At 39.4% G+C, this 20,128-nt stretch overlaps 1 protein-coding gene across 1 annotated transcript; it reads left to right on the forward strand.

The window, feature by feature from the left end:
* Positions 1–6,195: 6,195 nt before the first annotated feature.
* LOC113038424 (zona pellucida sperm-binding protein 3-like) lies at positions 6,196–8,074 on the forward strand. Its single transcript, XM_026195822.1, has 8 exons — positions 6,196–6,796; positions 6,864–6,985; positions 7,055–7,158; positions 7,227–7,404; positions 7,470–7,587; positions 7,654–7,739; positions 7,811–7,899; positions 7,967–8,074. Exons 1-8 carry the CDS (start codon positions 6,227–6,229, stop codon positions 8,032–8,034), a joined length of 1,335 nt encoding a protein of 444 aa, XP_026051607.1. The 5' UTR covers positions 6,196–6,226; the 3' UTR covers positions 8,035–8,074.
* The last annotated feature ends 12,054 nt before the right edge of the window (positions 8,075–20,128 follow it).

Consider the following 20,128-nt stretch of genomic DNA (forward strand, 5'->3'; position numbering starts at 1 on the left):
ACTGTGCTTGGGTGGAGTATTATAGGCCTGTCTAATCCACACCTTGACCGACAAGGAAATCAGAGTTTTGTCCACCGTGTTGCAGTAAAGGAAATACCTGTCCCATCGGCCAATGATATCCTGAAAATTCTTGAGTCAGATTTCAATGAAAAAGCTTATGAGGATAAATGTGTGTCACAAGAGGATGTTCGTTTCATACAGCACCTCAGTGCCAATATTCATCAGAAGGATAATGGACATTACGAGCTTCCTCTCCCATTTAAGTGCAGCAGCCGACCCTCACTACCCAACAACAAAGGGCTAGCAACTGCTCGACTACAACACCTAAAGAAACGGCTCAAGTCCAATAAACAGTATTATGATCACTACAAGGCTTTCATGAAAGAGATGATTATCAAAGGTGATGCAGAACAAGCTCCAGCTATACTAAGTGGAGAGACAGTGTGGTACATCCCACACCATGGGGTGTACCACCCTCAGAAACCAAACAAGCTGAGGGTGGTATTCGATTGTTCAGCAAAGTTTCGTGGTATATCATTAAATGACACACTTCTGACTGGGCCTGATCTAACCAATTCCTTGGTGGGAGTGCTGTGCCGTTTCAGAAAGGAGCCAGTTGCAGTTACCTGTGACATAGAGAAGATGTTTCACCAGTTTCTCGTCCCACCTGATGAACGCAATTACCTGAGATTCTTATGGTGGGAGGGTGGAGACTTGGAGAAAGAGCCTCAAGAATATCGCATGGCAGTCCACCTCTTTGGTGCCACGTCTTCACCTGGGTGTGCTAATTTCGGCCTAAAGTACCTGGCACAGCAGCACAAGGTTAACTATCCTTCAGCCTCAGCATTCATTGAGAAGAACTTTTATGTGGATGATGGGTTAACCAGTGTTCCCTCAACCAGTGAAGCCAAAGAACTAATAATGCAAGCTCAAAGAGTGTGTAAACATGGAGGTTTACGGCTTCACAAATTTAACTCAAATAAGGAAGACGTTCTGAGTTGTTTAAACCCGTTAGAAAAGGCAACAAAATCAAAGCCTCTTGACTTTAATCTTGAAGCAACACCAGCTGGACGTGTACTCGGCATTCAATGGTCAACAAAGGATGACACATTCAGTTTCAGCATCGACCTTAAGGATCAACCATTGACTCGCCGTGGTATTCTGTCTGTTATAGCCTCTCTATATGACCCTCTTGGGTTTGTCGCCCCATTTATTCTACAGGGAAAGTGTATCCTACAAGAACTTTGTCGTAGAGGTACTGAATGGGACAACGAACTTCCTGATGACTTGCGTCCTCAATGGGTGGATTGGAAAAACGATCTTCTGAAACTCAAGGAAGTATTGATACCAAGATGTTATCACCCACATACCTTCAGTGAAATAGTCAGAACAGAGTTACACCACTTCTCTGATGCGAGTAATGTAGGATATGGTGCTTGTTCCTACCTCCGCTTCAAAAATGAAAAGAGTGAAGTCCACTGCTGTCTGGTGATGGCTAAAGCCAGGGTCTCACCTACAAAGGTCATAAGCATTTCCAGGTTAGAACTCTCAGCCGCTGTCATATCTGCCAGAATGAGTGTCATGCTGAAAAATGAGCTGGAAATGAAGATTGACCAAGAGTTCTTCTGGACAGACTCGCAGGTCGTTTTAGCATACATTAACAACGAAGCCCGTAGGTTTCATGTTTTTGTCGCAAATCGAGTGCAGCTGATACGAGATGTCACAGATCCTAGTCAGTGGTGTTACGTAAATACAACAGATAACCCTGCTGATTATGCATCTAGAGGGCTTAATGCGTCTGCCATCTCTACATCAATGTGGTTATCAGGACCCAAATTCATGTGGGAACAGGAAGTAAATGCAACACCATACGCATCTGTGAACCTGCTTGTCGGTGATCCTGAAGTTAAATTAGTCCAAACCTTTGTGACCTCCGTCAGAGACGGAGCAGACATCCTCAGTCGCTTAAGTCGATTCTCTTCTTGGTCTATGCTTCTAAGGGTGGTTGCAAGAATAAACAGATTGGGCCACAAACAGATGTACAACGGTGATCATGTGACAGTTGAAGAACGTGAGAGAGCTGCTAAGGTGGTCATCAAGCTTGTACAGCAGCAAGCATTCTCAAAGGAAATGCAAATAATTGAAAGAGGAGAAGCTCTACCAAATTCAAGCGCACTGTACCCTCTGGATCCTATTTTGGACAATGGCATCCTCCGTGTTGGTGGGAGGCTAAAACACTCATCTCTCAGTCAAGATCTAAAACATCCTGTAATACTTCCAAAAGGTAACCACATCACTAAACTAATTCTGTCACATTACCACACCAAAGTTCGTCACCAGGGAAGAAGCCAAACTCAAATGGAGTTAAGAATGAATGGATTCTGGATCATTGGAGGCAGTAAGTCCGTCGCTAAGTTCATACACAAGTGTGTGCAATGTCGGAAACTCAGACGACCAGCTGAAGAACAGCGTATGGCAGAACTTCCCAGAGAACGTGTTGAGGTTTCCGCTCCATTCACGTACTGTGGTATGGACTGTTTCGGGCCATTTATTGTGAAGAGAGCTCGTAAGGAGCTTAAGAGATATGGCCTATTATTCACTTGTCTGTCATCTCGTGCAGTCCATATTGAAATGATTGAGGACCTATCTACAGACTCCTTTATCAATGCCCTAAGGTGCTTTATCAGCCTCAGAGGAGCAGTTCGCAAACTTCAGTGTGACCACGGCACTAACTTTGTTGGACCTAAAAATGAATTCGCAAAATCACTGAAAGAGATTGACACCAACGCCTTAGAGATCTTTCTTACAGAAAGGCAATGCGAGTTTGTCTTTAATGCTCCTTCTGCAAGCCATGCTGGAGGTGTCTGGGAGCGTCAGATACGTACTGTGCGAAATGTACTCAATGCCACACTTGCTTTATGCCCAGGCAGGCTTGATGACGCATCACTCAGAACGCTGTTCTATGAAGCAATGGCCATTGTAAACAGCCGCCCTCTAACGGTAGATGGTATTAATGATCCAAATTCACTCGAACCATTGACCCCAAACCATCTGATAATGATGAAATCTGATGTTGCTCTTCCACCTCCAGGAAAGTTTGTAAAACAAGATGTGTATGCCACTAAAAGATGGCGCAGAGTTCAATACCTAATCGAACAATTTTGGAGTCGTTGGAAGAAGGAATACCTTCTCAACATTGCAGCACGTCAGAAATGGCATATTCCTCGCCGTAACCTTCAAGTGAATGATGTTGTAATCATCAAAGATGATATGCTTCCCAGAGGTCAGTGGCAATTAGGCCGAGTGGTGGAAACCAGTGAAGGAAGTGATGGTCTTGTAAGGCGAGTTAAGTTGCAGTTAGGGGAGCGAAAACAAAATCAATGCTCCAAGCCCACAGTCATTGAAAGGCCCATCCAAAAATTGGTGGTACTTATTGAAAATGAGTAATCAGCGACTGCTTTGTGATATCATTGCATCAGACCATGTAATTAAGTTCTATAAAACCTAACATTTTAGACTTCACATGCATAAAAACTGTGAAGGCGGTCATATTGATGTTCAGAAATCATGTTCTGATTCATTCACAGTTCGTTCTGTTCTTTCATCATCTCATAATTGGTGGGAGTGTAAATGACCGCAAAAATATGTATGTGTGTGTCACTTTAAATGTGTTGTGTGTGCGCACGCACGCTCTCTACGTAACGTAAGCTGTAACGCAGGTAGAAGAAAGAGGTGCGGACGAGGAGCACATTGTGGTTCTCACATGGCGTTTACAAAAGTTTGATATATATATATATTGTAAAAAGTGGATGCACTTTACGTTTTGATTCATCTAGTACCCTTTGGCAAGCGGAGCGAGGTATGTGTCTTTATTGTGTGTTTTGCATGTTGTATTTTAAAGTAATATATAATTTCGTATGGCACGTGTTATTTGTCGCTCTTTTGGTTAATTTCTCATGTATGTAATTTATTTGCCTTTTGGGTATCTGTAAATGTGTATTTGTTTAAGTAATCTGTCATTTGTACATAAGTTTTTTATTTATGAGTATATTGTTTCTTTATGTAGTTTCACGGTGCTACAACACAAGGTTTCTCGAAGTCACGGTTAATGGCGCTCAAAGCGAGCGAAATAAAGAAGATTAAGCACCCGTCGAAACTCTCTGTCTCGTTTGTCGACGCCAAGGGGCTGCTACATTAAGGGAGGGAAAGGGAAGAAGCCAAATATTGGAGGTGGAGGCCTGGGTTACAGAGAGAGACCAGGCCTTGGATCTTGAACCTCTGTTCTAACTTATGTTAAAAAAGTGAAATCATACTCAACCACCCCTTTAAATTACTCAGTAAAGATATATACTGTAGTTGCATGTACCAATTTCTGAATTTTGTTTGACTGCTCTTGCTTTCCCTCAGGCTCAGTATAAAAACCACTTTGTGCCAGCATCTGGTGTTCCTCCAAAACTCACCACAAAGTCCAGCAGCTCCTCTGGGTGGACCAGTGCAAGAAGTTTAAGTTCTCAAGCTCCCTGAGCTCAGTTTCAGACTCTTACTCTAGCTCTTCTGCAAAAGAGGGATCTTGTAGCGATAGGAATGCTGACGACAGGGGTCATCGTGGAGATAGTCATTATCGTCACAGTGGCAAGCAAAGTGGTGGAGGCCGTGATCGCTACGCAGAGAGGGACCATCAAAGTGACAGAGATCGTCACAGTCAAAGCCGAAATGTTGAAGGGAGCCATAAGGACAGAGAGCGACGGTCAGAAAGAGATGGCGGCGAGAGTTCAGCGACTCATAAAGACAGCTTTGCAGTTCCTGATCCCCCCAAACGTAAGAATTCCAGATGGGAAAATTAAAGTGTACAGGAAAGCAGCCGTCAACTGTTCTTTGATCAGAATACAAAGCTGACCCAGTCTCCCTAGCAGTGTCTTTACCTGTCTACTTGTGTTTATGTCTGTATGTAAGTTGAAGCTGTTTTAATGGTGCCTAGGAGACTTCCACTCCATCACCCTTGTCATTTACCAGAAATAAATGCATCCATTACAGGCTGTTTCAGCAAGTTTGAATTGAGAATTTGTCCCCTTGGAATTATAAGGTTCTATCTGACATTTTAGTGAAAATTGAATTATTCCCATATTGTTATTCTGTGAAAACTTATTTACTTTATGTGATAGATTTTTTTTTTTTTTATGTTGTATACATTATGGGATTTTTATGTAAAAAACAATAAGGTTCTATCTACACGGTGGAATGCAAAAACGTTGAAGCTCAATATCTCAAAGCTACTTGGAATGCAGATAGAACCTAATAATTCAAAGGGAATTGGCAAGATGAAAAGAATGCACCATGAGCCTAAGTGTTGTGTTAAAGTAAATGTGACTGTTCAGTGGCACGCTAGTTGTTTCTTTCTGAAGAAATGAATCGAATGAGAAATCTTAGCTGTGTAACAGAAAAAAATTACAAAAAAAAAAAAATCCAAACCTCTTTGTTAATAGTTGCCAACTTTTTTCTGTGTGTGTGCGGTGCTTCACAAACTATTTGTCAACGATATATTTAGTTTAAGACTTATCCAGACATTTTCCAGTGTGTTTTAATGTGTGTTGTTCTTAATGTCCATTAACAGTTTTTTTTTTTTCAGAACGCAGTAGTTCAAGCTGAAGGAAGGAAGTCTACCGTAAATCCACACACACTGATCAACCAAGTCATAAAACAATGGGAAGGAGGAGAAAACATTTTAGTGAATCTACAATAAACTCTATGTACTATACTATGATCTTGCATTCCCTCGCTCCCTTTCCATCTCTTGTGAAGATTGATGTGCTGATGTGAGGCAATTGTGTCTAAAATCTAAGCCTGACTGTGTAGAAACACAATGATCTTTATTATTTTGAAAACACTTCTACAGTTCTGTCTGTGATCATGTTTCTGAATTAATAAGAAGAGGACACAAAAAGGTTTAGATATTGGTTGTGTTTTAGAGAATTTATGTCATTTTTATATTTGAAGTAAACAATCATTTGGTATAGCTTCCAATACAACATGTCCTTAAATGGGGCATAGTTTATTTTGAGTAAAGAGAAATAAATGGTTTTCACCTGTGACAAATTGATTGAGTAAATTAGCTGGTATAGAGGAAAATGATGCTTGTCACGAGAGAGGTGGAGCCATCCTGATTTTCAGCTGTATAAATTTGGATGGTGGAGCACTATTGCATTATTGAACTGCAAGCTCAACAACAATGGGGTTTGGGCAAGTTGGAGTTGGATTGGTGTTTCTTTTTGTGCTGGGATTTTCTGAAGCACAGTGGAGTCCCAGCGAGAGAAGTTATTGGAGCCCAGGCGACTTTATGCCTAGGGCAAAAGTTCAGAAGACCGACTCTAGGATGCCTCCAATTCCCAAGAAATATGGCCCCAGTAAACCTGCATCAGCCCCACAAAGATTTCCTGTCCAAACACCAGCCAAGAGTGACTTTAGGAGGCCTTCTCAAGATGTTTTCAGTGTTCAGTCAAAAGAACAGATGCTTGGTCCAGTGACAAAACTGACATGGCAGTTTCCAAGCCTGCCAGAAGAACCACAGCAGCCAGTCATCCCTTTTGATCCGCGTCACTTTGTCCCTCCCAACAGCGTAGCGGCTCAGTGTAGAGAGGGTTCCATATATGTGGAAGTCAAGAAAGACTTCTTCGGGATTGGGAAGCTAGTGAGCTCCTCTGCTCTTACACTGGGAGGCTGTACTGCAACTGGAGAAGACCCTTCTGCTCAAGTGCTTGTCTTTGAGTCTGGATTGCATGGATGTGGCAGTGTAGTGATGGTGAGGTTTCAATGTTCCATTTCAGTGGCTTGGAGTGTTTTGACCAACAGGACTCCTCTATCTTCAGGTGACTAACGATGAGCTTGTCTACACCTTCAAACTTCTCCACACCCCACAAGAGGCTTCATCTGGTGTTCCTATTGTTCGGAGCATTAGCGCAGTGGTTGGAATCGAGTGTCACTATTCAAGGTGAGGTCAGGGTTCAAGGTTGCTGATGGACTGAAGGCAGAGTAAAGTGATAGTTTGACTCTCTTGCAGAAAGCATAATGTGAGCAGCGATTCCTTAGTGCCCAATTGGGTCCCATATTCCTCTCTTGAAGCTGCAGAGGAGGTCTTCGTCTTCTCCCTCAAGCTCATGACCGGTTGGTGTACCAAATGCTCTTGTAACTATCCAGTGCTTGTGAACCTGTTCTAAAAGTTGTCTCTGTAGATGACTGGAGATTCGAGAGGCCTTCTAACCAATACTTCCTGGGTGATATCATAAATCTTGAAGCATCTGTGCTTTCATACAGCCATGTTCCCATCCGTGTGTTTGTGGACGGCTGTGTGGCTACAATAGTCCCTGATGTCACATCTGTCCCCAGATACTCCTTTATTGAGAACAATGGGTAAGTGGTGCACCTCATGTGTCCCACACTAGGTGTATTGAAGTTTAACTTTGTTCCTTTCCCAGGTGCCTGGTTGATGCCAAGCTCACAGGCTCCAGATCTCACTTCATGCCCCGAACTCAAGGTGACAAGTTGCAGCTTCAGCTAGAGGCTTTCAGGTTCCAGCAACCAGACAGCGGACTGGTATGTGACTTGTGTAATGCTTTTATATGATGTGCTATCATGATCTACAAATGATGGTCTCTGCAGGTTTACATCACATGCATGGTGAAGGTGGCTGTAGCAACAACGACTCCAAATCCTGAACAGAAAGCTTGTTCCTTCTCTGCTAAAGGGTATGATCCTCACCACCTCAAAGTGTACAGGTGACTGAGGAAATGCTTTTAACTTAAGGGTGTCTTGTCAGTTGGGTGTCTGCAGATGGTTCTGACCAGGTGTGTGGCTGCTGTGACTCCACATGTAGTACCAGAAGAGGAAGTGACCAGCCCCATAAAGGTTGGATTAGTTTAGGCTGACCTTATTTTTATGAATCGCTTTTTCTAACTGCTTGTTTGTTCCTCAGATCTGCGGTGGGATAAATCCTCTGTTGGGCCCATCAGTGTTAAGGAATCTGGCAATGACCAAAAATAACTGGAAGTGCTGTGACTTTATTAAAGTGATCTTAATGGGTTGTGCATTTGTCTTGCGCTTTCTTTTCTCCCTCAAATCTACAATTTGAATCCTGTTATGTGGCTTTGCTGGCACTCACATACGAGCCAAACTGCTTGTGACCACTGTCAAGTTTACCATCTTGAGTGTCTTATAAAGGGGTCTTATTAAGTGGGGGGTGAAAGTGACTTGACCTTCTACCAAGTATGGTGACCCATACTCACAATTTGTACATTTCAAAGGTGAACACACCCGGTGCCTGGGGAGCATTTGGGGGTTTGGTGCCTTGCTCAAGGGCACTTAAGTCATGGTATTGCTGGCCTGAGATTCAAACCCACCTCCCTCGGGTTAGGAGTCAAAATCTCTAAACACCAGGCCATGACTTCCCCTATTATGCTCCCTTCCGTATTATTGATTTTGTTTTGGAGGTTTACAAGAACAGGACCTCACACTTGCCCAGTCTGGCATGAACCAATCAAATGGTTCCTGTATCAAAAGGCCCACATTATGAAACCCAAAGTGTGCTGTGACTGGATGTGGAAGTACAGATGTTCCCACTCCTTGATAGAGGAGCAGATTCAGTGAGTGCTTGATGAGATGACGTGGAACGATTCAATCTCTAAAGCGATACTAAACTCTAGGGGAAATGCAAACGTGCTTGGTCATATTTTTTTCTACAAAGCAAATAAAACCAATAAGATGTTTGGTTTAAATTTTAGTAAGAATTAACAGATGAAAACAATGGGCTGCTTGAGTATAAAATATTTTCAAACTGTTCCTGGAGCGTCCCCAGTGGTCTATTTCTTTTTATAAGACACTCACAGATTGAGTACTCCACTAATCACCTAATGAGTTCATTCAGCTGAGTGACAAAAAACATGGTGATTTAAAAAAAATGGCTATAGTGTTTAGGCAAGTAGTAATTGGAAAGTTATTGGTGTTTACTGGTTCATCTGAAGCACAATGGCAAGATGGATCAATGCAAAACAACGTAATGCTTAAGCTTCAACAGCATCGAACCAGGATGCTCATAACAGTACTGTATTAGCACCACAAAGGTTTCCCATCCAGAGACAAGCCAGGAGTGACTTTGGAAAGCCTTCTCAACATATTTTTGGTGTTCAGTCAAAAAAACTGCTGCTGGATCCAGTGTCAAAAGTGACATGGTGCTTTCCAAGCCTTCCAGAAGAACCATAGCAGCAACACACTCCTTTTGAGTTGTGCCATCCTGTCCCTGCCAACAGTGAAGCAGCTCAGTTTGGAGAGGCTTCAATATCTGGAGGGGAAGGAAGACATCTTTGGGACCACATGACCGCTAACGCCCTCTGCTTTTAGACTGGGAGGCTGTACGTACTGCAACTGAAGAAGATCCTTCTACTCAAGTGTTCATCTTTAAGTCTAAACTGCATGGATGTGACAGCTCACCAACAGTGATGCTATGTTGTTATTGTTTTCTGGATGTTTGTAGGTTTCTCTGAGCAACACCTAACACCTATAGGTGACTGAAAATGAGCTTGTCTATACATTTTCCATCATCTACACTAAAGCTTCATATGGTGGTCCTATTATCAGGATCAGTGGGGGAGTAGTTAGTATTGTGTGTCACTCTACAAGGCAAGGACTAAAGGACTCTGTGTTTGTCGACAGCTATGTTGCTATGCCAGTCCCTAATTTTTTCATGTCGTGTGTGTGTGTGTGTGTTTGAGAAAGAGAGAGAGAGAGAGAGAGAGAGAGAGAGAGAGAGAGAGAGAGAGAGAGAGAGAGAGACGGTCACACAGTGGAGTCAGCTGTCTTAACTGTCCATGTCTTGTGTACTGCAAACACATACAAGCTTCATTACTGTCTCTGTCACGTGACTGTGTTCCCATTTCAGGCATGAACTGATGGTAAAACTAAGGACATAATGTAGTAAATTAAGATGAAAGATGAAGCTCACGATTATGGAAGAGGGTGTTATATTTCCAATGAGTGCTGATCGACAGAGTAAGTACCTCTCATATTTATATTAATTTGCTACTTTAAAGTTCTTATACATTCTTGCCTTAACCCAATCCAATGCATTAATTGTACTTACTAGCTCTTCATGACCTCTGATCTCTCACAGCTTTGTTATTCAGTGCAACATTTCGGAAGAAAATTGAAAAGCTGGCACGAGATATTTTTGATTGACCCCATTTGTGTTGTGTTGAGTTCACATCAGCTGGCTCTGTGCTCATCTTTTGTCATTAAAAAGACTAACTGTGAGGAACTGGCTAAAAAACTCAATCAGGAAGGTTATATCCTAGGGCTGCTGCATGGAGACATGGATCAGGGCGAGAGGAACAAACTCATCGCTGACTTTGAAGAAGAATCTGCCCATATTAGTAGCTACTGATGTTGCCGTTTAGTTGTTCTTACTTTATCTGTCTAGTTTTATCTGTTCAGAATAAATGAACTATTTCCATTTGTCACCTTTTATGTATTAATTCAAATTTGTCTTGCACTTCTCAGCTCGAGGGTTGCATATCTCATCTATCCGTACAGTTGTGAACTATGATGAAGCACGAGACATTGACACACATACAAATCTAATTGGTAGAATAGGTCGTGCGGAAGAGAAGGGTTTAGCTTACACTCTGCTCACCTCTAAAGACACTTCATTTGCTGGTGACTTGGTTAGGAATTTAGAGGGAGCAAATCAGAGTGTTCCAAAGGAGGTGATGGACCTGGCAATGCAGGTAAAACAATGACCTGAAATCAAGTCAAGTCAAGTCTGCTTTATTGTCAATTCTTCCACATGTACAGTACATACATACAGAGAATCAAAATTGCGTTACTCTCAGACCCCCGGTGCATACAGATAACACTAACAGTAGAGCCTAAAAATCTAGATCAAATATAAAATGCAGATACAACTATACAATAAGGGAATGTAAAAAGCAGTGCAAGGCACATGGCAGATAGAATGCAAATCAGTGAAGTGAACAAACAGTGCAGATAAAAGATTTTTAGTGCAAAAAGAGGCTTATTCAGTCTGATTAAACTGACAAAGGGCTCAACAGCAGTTATTTTGATGGGTGGGTGGGATCACCTGCAATGCAGAGGGCTTTGCGAGTGAGGCGGGATCTGTAAATGTCCTGGAGGGAGGGGAGAGAGACACCAATGATCTTCTCAGGTGCTCTCACTATGCGTTGCATAGTCTTTCCGCAGGACGCGTTGCAGGCGCCATACCACACAGTGATGCAGCTTGTGATACAACATGTTTGATTCAACATGTTTCACAGACTTGCTCATCAACTTTACATTACTGTTGTTATTTTTTTCTCTAGAATCCCTGGTACAGAAAGTCCCGGTTTAAGGGAGGGAAAGGGAAGAAGCCAAATATTGGAGGTGGAGGCCTGGGTTACAGAGAGAGACAAGGCCTTGGATCTGAATCCACTGTTAGTTTGACTTTACTTTTGCTTGCTTGCTTGCTATATATTTATATATATATATATTTTTTTTTATACACACACACACACACACACACACACACACACATATATATATATATAGTACAGACCAAAAGTTTGGACACCTTCTCATTCAAAGAGTTTTCTTTATTTTCATAACTATTAAAATTGTAGTTTCACACTGAAGGCATCAAAACTATGAATTAACACATGTGGAAATTATATATGGAATTATATACATAACAATAAATTGTGAAATGTCATATTCTAGGTTCTTCAAAGTAGCCACCTTTAGCTTTGATTACTGCTTTGCACACTCTTGGCATTCTCTTGACGTGCTTCGAGGTAGTCACCTGAAATGGTCTTCCAACAGTCTTGAAGGAGTTCCCCGAGAGATGCTAAGCACTTGTTGGCCCTTTTGTCTTCTGTCTGCGTTCCAGCTCACCCCTAAACCATCTCGATTGGGTTCAGGTCCGGTGACTGTGGTGACACCATCACTCTCCTTCTTGGTCAAATAGCCCTTGATGCCTTCAGTGTGACTATGACAATTTTCATAGTCATGTTTTAGTAATTTAGTAACAGTAATTTCATAACAATTTTTTTTTTTTTTTTTTTTTTTCTGCCCACCCCCCATGTTATTTTGTCTACAATTATTTTTCGCAATTGCGGACAGAAACCACACTTATTAGAAATATAATAAAAGCATTAGCTATATAATATCTTACATTTATTCATAGAGGAGTGCAATAGTAGTGCTGGTTCTCCTCTTGGTAACTATGAAGCCTACAAACCCTCCACTGGGGCCATGGGAGAGCGTATGTCTGCCCTGAAGCAAGCATTTCAGGTACATTTTATTATTATTATTTATTTATTTTAAAGAAGTGGTTTATCAGCTTGATGGTTTTTGGGGTGCAATGTAACACGTGTTTATGTTTAGTTGTAAAAAAAAGCACATTATTTTAACATATTTGACCTTTTATTTTACACCGCTGTTTCTGTTCTCATTAGAACCTTCTGTTGAGTTCCTGGTTCTATGAAGCCACTCCCTCTACATAATACATAATTGTGCTCCGATTGGTTGGCTTTGCACTTTGTCCGGAAACATCACGCGTCCTTACCATTACCATCCCATTGACAGTAAAGCCGCACAATTAAAAAAATTTCTAATCACAATCACAATTATGGATGCCACAATTACATAATTGTTCAAAGTCCACTTATGTTATTCTGACTGCTTCAGAGTCATTTTTTCTGCAAGTTAGAAAGGGTTTTTTCAATGTTTTGGCATAAGTATATCATTGTAATAGCATTCCTATTTTTATATAATTTAAAGAAGAAACCAATCCGATGTATATTTGACATTTGAGGCTTAATACTATAGAAAAGCACATCTTATTTAATATAAAAATATGCCATGCAGTTGCATCAATGGCATAAACATCATTCAGTGTAAATTGTGATAATCGTAATGAATAATCGCTATTACAATTTCAAGGGAATAAACGACAATTATGATTTTTTTGTCTTAATCGTGCAGCCCTAATGGGCAGATTGACGTAAACATTGTGGATAGTGATGTCTCAATCCTGGGAAGAGGCTTGTTGTGGTCCCTACCAGTCTTTTTTTAGTCCTTAAACAGTGATTTCTTTGCATTGAACTTTGAGAATTATTTATGCTCTAACTCAGTGGTTTTCAACCTGTGGTCTAATAGAAATAGTTATAAAATCACGATTTGAGCGTGCGCAATTTCTAAATCGCTTTATAGCAAGATTTTCTGCGGCCCTGACCTCCCGTTGTATGCTATCCGATCCAATCCGAATGCACTGCGCCTAGCGCGAGAACAGAACAGACTGGCCATATATCTAACTTTACGTTCACACACTGTCTGTGATGCGCCTTTTTTCCGAGCCCATGTTACCTTTCCGAGCCCATTTAATGGATCAGAGCATTCACACTGCACGTGGTAAAAGGCTAGAAATAAAAACGTGCGAAAATAATTAATATCTAACACATGAGCATAGAGAGAATTGTGAGTGCACAGGACGTAGTTTAAATGAGAGGAGACACTTTTTAAGTGCACACACTCTCTCCGCGCAGAGCAGCGTGTATCTGAGCAAGTACGTCTGGTTTTGTGACAGCTTAAAGGAAATCTGCGTGCGAACAGACATTCACGCTAATGCATTATTTTAATGTGCTCTCAGGTTATATTTATTAGTTCTTGCTGCTGACTGCATACACATACTGTATACACTGCAAAAACCTGAGGCCCCGCTACAATTAATGAGCTCTATTCACAATGCATGGCAAAAAAGAAAAAAAAAAGCCCTGGACAAGTCTATAGCTACATTCTGTTACATCTTTAGTGATACTTTTGACTTATGTCTGTTCTAGAGATGTTACAACTTTTTGATAAAGCTCTAATTGGTTTTCTTTTGGAAATATGTATCAAATTAATCCTGAATGCATTTATGACTGCAAAAGCATATCGGTGTGTGTCAACATTTATCAAATAATTGTTTTTTTGTCCATGTCTCACAGCCCTAGTTCATTCAATAAATACAGTTAACAATCTAGCTTCTGAGTAATTAGTTATTAACCCAACAATAGCGGGGGCAGTTAATTTTTTGAAGTGGGCCGCGAGCTGAAAAAGGTTAAGACAATGTTCACCTGGCTGAATCCCTGGAGTTTATTTACGTTTACAAGGAACAAGAGAGAGGTGTTGTACACTGCTGTATCTGAAAGGCGAATTTAGGTGATTAGGCATTTAATTTTAGGCATTTTGAACTGCAGAGGTTGGCTACTTTGTTTTTAGGAGGTTATTATTATGCTAAAATGAATCATGAAAAAGTGAACAAATAAGAAAAGGAGCACTGGAGATAAAAGAAAGATCATGCAGCATGATTCAACATCTATTACCTGAATGGAAAGCAATTTCACTGAACATCATCCAGATGTCACTGAATGCAAAACGGTACCTGATTGTGCTGGCCATGCGGTTGCCAAGGACAACCGTGACAAACTGAGCACTTGGACTGATGTTGTCTGCTTTTGGCTTAGAAACCACAGGACTTGGCTCCCAGTCTGAATCCGAACGGAAGTAACAAATGGCCTGTCAGAACATTTTTACTCCCCATGTATACATGTTGTTGCAATAGACCTATTGAAACAGAAGGTTATCAATTCAATGCAAAATAATTAATAATTCTAATAGTAACATATATAATACACATTATGAAAATGAAAGCGGTCTAAAGCTGAATACAATTTGAATGGAAATAAAATACTTTAAAAGTATTAGCCTATATAATTAAATACTTTCATGGCCTTTTGATTTATGTTTAACAAAAATTTATTTTCGAAACTTTTCGTGTTTTTACAAATACAGGTGCATCTCAAAAAATAGAAATATAATAGAATGTCATGGAAAAGTTCATTTATTTCAGAAATTCAACTCAAATTGTGAAATGTATTAAATAAATGATTTATTAAATTCTTAAGTAGTTTCAGTCTTTGGTTCTTTTAAAGCTGCGGTAGGGAACTTTTGATGCTCTAGTGGTTAATAAACAGAACTGCTTGTGTCTTGCGGAAGAACATCGTAGCCGGAACTACTTCTCTCTGTTTATGTCTATGAAGAATCACAAAGGTACTGGGTTACTCCGCCGCGGTATCCCCGAAGCAATCTAAAATAGTCAGAATATAAACACTTATTATAGGTGCACCCTAGTGATTCAGGACAAGCCAAAAACACGGTTTGGAAAATGGATTCATGGTGTACTTGCTTATTATATACATTTTTCTACATTTTGAACACAAACAAAGTTACGGACCGCAGCTCTGATTGGTTATTTTTTACCAGGAACGATGGAGTTTCTGCAAATGGCGGAGAGGATCCAAGATGGCGGAATGAGAGGTCTAACTTTTGCGGGCTCTGTATATTAGTTGTTATATTGTTATGAAGGTTTTTTTTTTTCTTTTTTTTTTTTTAGTTTTGTGAAGATGTCTGTTGAAAACTATAATCTGTTAGCCCTGCACGAGGCTTGCGACGATAGTGATTTAGAAAGCATGGTTGTAGCCAGCTCAAAATCTACCAATCCTACTCACACGCCGATTGATAGCCTGCTCCTAAAAAGGTTGAGATCCGTGGAAGAAGGTGAAACTAGTATGGCTATTCTCAGTGCCTTACAACTGTTAACCCAAAAAGTGGATGAGCAGACCGAGCTGTTGAAAGGCTTTGATAAGCGTATTGAAGTTAACAAGGGCACCATCTCTGAGAACAAGGCAGAAATCTCCGTGTTGCAGAAGAAAGTCGCCGAATTACAGATAGTGAACAGCTCGCTCAAGAAAGCCCACGAGGAACAAGCTCGCTACAATCGAAGATGGAATCTGAGGATGGCTGGTCTACAAGAAAAAGAAGGAGAAGATGCAAGAGAACTGGTGATTGGGATTTTAACCAGAGTGGTTCCGCTTTCTGTTGATCAGCTACGAGACACGGTGGATGTTGTTCACCGTTTGGGGATCAAGAGAAGTGATGGCACGCCAAGGCCTATCATCATTCAGTTCGGAATGAGAAATGTACGTGATGATGTGTGGAGAAAGTCCAAGGACGCGAGAGTTTGCAAAGAAATGCATATTCGGTTCAAGGAGAACTTTTCCAAAGAAGACCGGGAAGCTCGGGCAAAGTTATGGCCGTTGGTTCAAGAGGTTCGGAAGAAGGGACACGAGCGTTCCTTAAAGAAGGTTACGCTTTGATTGATAACCAGCGTGTGGACCCCGAATGACTGATTTAATGGCTTGTAATCTGAGGTAATGTTTGACTTGATGACAAGTGCTTTTCTGGTTTGTTGCATCTTCTTTGTTGCTGAGAATTTAAAGGAACATATTCTTCTCGTTCCTGCGCATCGTCCTTATTGTTTGGTTTATTGAGGTTCGAATTAATGGTGTTATCATTTCTTTCTTTAAATTGAAGGGGGCTAAAAGATAATTTAAAACGTAAGGCTATTTTTCCTTATTGCAAGGAGCAAAAGACGAATTGTGTTTTTTTACAGGAGACTCACTCTCAGGAAGTTGATGTTAAATTTTGGAAGAATCAGTGGGGGGATTCAGCTTTTTTTAGTCATGGTACATCCCATTCTGCAGGTGTCATGGTTCTGTTTAATAGGCTACCAGGTAATGTTATGTGCCACCTAAGTGATTCAAAGGGTCATTGGCTTATGGTGGTAATTGAACAAGGAGGTGTTAATTTTATTTATGGATATAACCAAAAAAACACTGAATAGGGAATTGCTTGTTTTTCTTAAGGAGTCTGTCAAAAAATGGAGAATCACCTATGCTGTTGATAGAATTATTTTGGGAGGGGATTTTAATTTAGTTCATGATCTTTGGTTCGATCGTTCTCCTCCAAAAGCAAATTGTCATTGTTATGAGGAAGTTATTTCAGATTTGATTTCAGATTTACACTTAACAGATTATTGGAGATGGAGTAATCCTCATAAATCACAATTTACATGGTTCAGTTCTTCTAATAAGGCCCAATGCTCTAGACTTGACTACTGGTTGATATCTAATAATCTAATTAACAACGTATCGAAATGTGACATTTCAGTTTCTCCCTTAACCGATCATTGTGCAGTTTTGCTATCCTTTTCCTTCCTTAAGTCAGGGTGTGAGCGCAGTGTCATTTGGAAGTTTAATAACAGTCTTCTTGAAAATGAGGGTTTCTGTGAAAAGGTTAAAGAAGCTTTAAAAGATGTTAATGCAATGGAAATGTCACCCCTGAGTAAATGGGAATGGTTTAAATTTAATGTTAGAGGATTAGCTATAGAGACTGGTAAACAAATTAGCAAATTTAAAAGTATGAAACGGCTTGAATTGATAAATGAAATGCACAAATTTGGCAACAAAACTGATTTAACTGAACAGATTCAGCTAAATAACTTACAAGCAAAATTTGACAATTTATACTTGGAGAAGGCCAAGGGAGCCTTCATTCGCTCTTGAGCCAGATGGTTAGAAGAAGGGGAAAAAAATTCTTCGTATTTTTTTAATTTGGAGAAACAAAGACAAACTAAAAAGAAGATTCAGAAGTTGTCAATCAATGGCTTAATTATTGAAGATGATGACCAGATTAACAAAGAAATAAGAACTTTTTATTGCAATCTGTATAATTCTAAATTATCCGGTATTGAGTCTTCATTATTTTTCACTTAGATAAAAGAACTAAGAAAAGAGGAAATAGAACAGGATTTCAAATCATATTTGGAGGAGCCCCTTAAAATAGAAGAACTCGACATTGCTATTTTTATAATGTCAAAGGTTAAATCGCCAGGTTTAGATGGTTTATCGGTGGCTCTTTATCAACACTTTTGGACAGACATAAGACTTTTGCTTTATAATGCTTTTTTAGAATGTATTTCTAGTGGCAACCTTTCACCTTCCATGAAAAGAGGCATCATTACATTAATCCCTAAACCCAATAAAGATCATTTGCTGCTGGACAACTGGAGACCCATAACTCTTATGTGATGACTACAAATTATTAGCACATGTTTATTCGAGAAGGCTGGATAAAGGTTTGGCTAAAATTATTGATGAATGTCAATCTGCCTTTATAAAAGGTAGAAATATTCATAACCATACTAGATTAATACTGGATATTTTAGACTATAGTGACTTTATTAACGCAGACAGTTATATTATGTTTTTGGACTTTTTTAAGGCATTATTGAACATCCCTTCCTTTTAGAATCTTTACGTTTTCTTGGTTTTGGAGAGAAATTTTGTAGCATTGTCAAAATTTTTTACACTGATATTAGTAGCAATGTCTCGTTAAATTCTGGTATGACTTCTAGTTTTATAGTGTCAAGAGGAATAAGACAAGGTTGCCCTATTTCTCCAAAACTTTTCATTTTGAGTACTCAGTTATTAACATTACTTATTAATAATTCACATTATTTACAAGGTATTATTATATTTGATAAAGAGTTTAGGTTAATCCAATTTGCTGATGATACATCTATTTTTTTAAAAGACAAATCTATGGTTGAAAAAACAATTAATATCATTCAAACTTTCTCTAAAGCTTCTGGCTTAAGTCTTAATTTAAATAAATGTGAATTACTTCCAGTTCATACAAGTGTGGATTCTACCATTAGTAATATTAAAGTTGTTCAAGAAGTAAAATATTTAGGAATCACAATATCTAAAAACCCAATTAGAAGACAAGATGTAAATATTGCCAATCGAATAATTGTTACGGATAAGTCCTTAAGTCATTGGTTAACCAGAGATTTAACAGTATTTGGTAGAGTTCTTCTGTCTAAAGCTGAAGGTATATCCAAATTATCTTATCCTTGTCACTCTCTTTATGTCTCCTCCAGCAATATTAGTAAAGCCAACTCTGTTTTATTCCATTTTTTATGGAGAAATAAAACCCACTATATTAAGAGATCTCAACTAGTCAGAGATTATAATGAAGGTGGAATCAAGGCCATTGACTTTGAGGCACTAGTAGGTGTGTTTAGGATTAAGTGGATTAAAGAGTTTCTTTCTCAACCAAATTCAATGTGGTTCCACATTCCCAGAAGGTTGTTCCATAAGTTAGGTGGCCTGGAATTTCTTTTAAGGTGTGATTTTGAAGTTAATAAAATCCCTCTTAGATCGTCTAATTTCCATAAACAAATCCTTCATTTTTGGAAAATGATATTTACACATAATTTTACTCCCCGGGTTGTAGATCCACACTCTGGAATAATAGGGTCATTTTAATTAATAAAAAATCATTATTTAAGAGGAATTGGTTTGAGAAGGGCGTTTTTTACCACTGCTGGTTCCTGAATTTCTATCGCAGTCCACTATGGTAAAGGCTGTCTCAAAATTTATTAGATGGCCTGTTTCTCCCGAAGTTAAAGAAACTCATTTTAAAATAATACGTAATATTTATCCAGTTGCTGAATTTCTCAAAAACCGATTTAAATTCGTGGTGGATGCTTGTGTATTTTGTGGAAAATTCGAGGAAACAGTGGAACATTTATTTGTCTTTTGTCCGGTTACCAAAGAATTTTGGAAAGATATAAAGGATTGGTTGTCTCTAAAAATAGATGGTGTTCCTTTGCTTGATACTGTTGATATTCTGTATTTTGTGGATAATTCGGATCTGTCCCTATCGGACTTAATTAATGTGATCATTCTTCTGTGTAAATATCATATTCACTGTAGTAAATGGAAAAATTCTAAGCCTAAATTCTAAGTTTATATAGGTTGTTTTTCTGCAGGTTAATTTATAGCTCCCTTGTTATTTTATTTTATTATTATTTTTTTGTTTGTTCGTGACATGTATATGTGGCTGGGTTTGGTTCTTTTTTTTCTGAATATGCCCCTTATTGTAATCGTTTGTATTGTTTTCTGTTCCTCTGCTAGAATATGTATCTTGTTGTTGTGTGGTTCAATAAAAAAAAAAAAAAAACAGTTTCTGCAAATGGCAATAGGACCACTGGGAGGAGACAGAGGAGCTTGATTTTTTTCACAGATTATCTGTCTCATATTCTACTGTCAGGACATAATGACAGGTTTAATAAATATGTAAAAAAAAATATATATTTTTTTTTTACAAAAGTTCCCTACAGCACATTTAATTGTGATGATTTTGG

Source organism: Carassius auratus, chromosome 2 (assembly GCF_003368295.1).
Source record: "Carassius auratus strain Wakin chromosome 2, ASM336829v1, whole genome shotgun sequence".
NCBI classification, from domain to species: domain Eukaryota; kingdom Metazoa; phylum Chordata; class Actinopteri; order Cypriniformes; family Cyprinidae; genus Carassius; species Carassius auratus.

Excerpts from the sequence above, each read along its gene's own strand:
- LOC113038424 (XM_026195822.1), top strand. The coding sequence starts at position 6,227 with ATGGGGTTTGGGCAAGTTGGAGTTGGATTGGTGTTTCTTTTTGTGCTG. Across the intron at positions 7,159-7,226 it reads CTCCCTCAAGCTCATGACCG|ATGACTGGAGATTCGAGAGG; the intron begins GTTGGTGTACCA and ends TTGTCTCTGTAG. Across the intron at positions 7,588-7,653 it reads AGCAACCAGACAGCGGACTG|GTTTACATCACATGCATGGT; the intron begins GTATGTGACTTG and ends TGGTCTCTGCAG.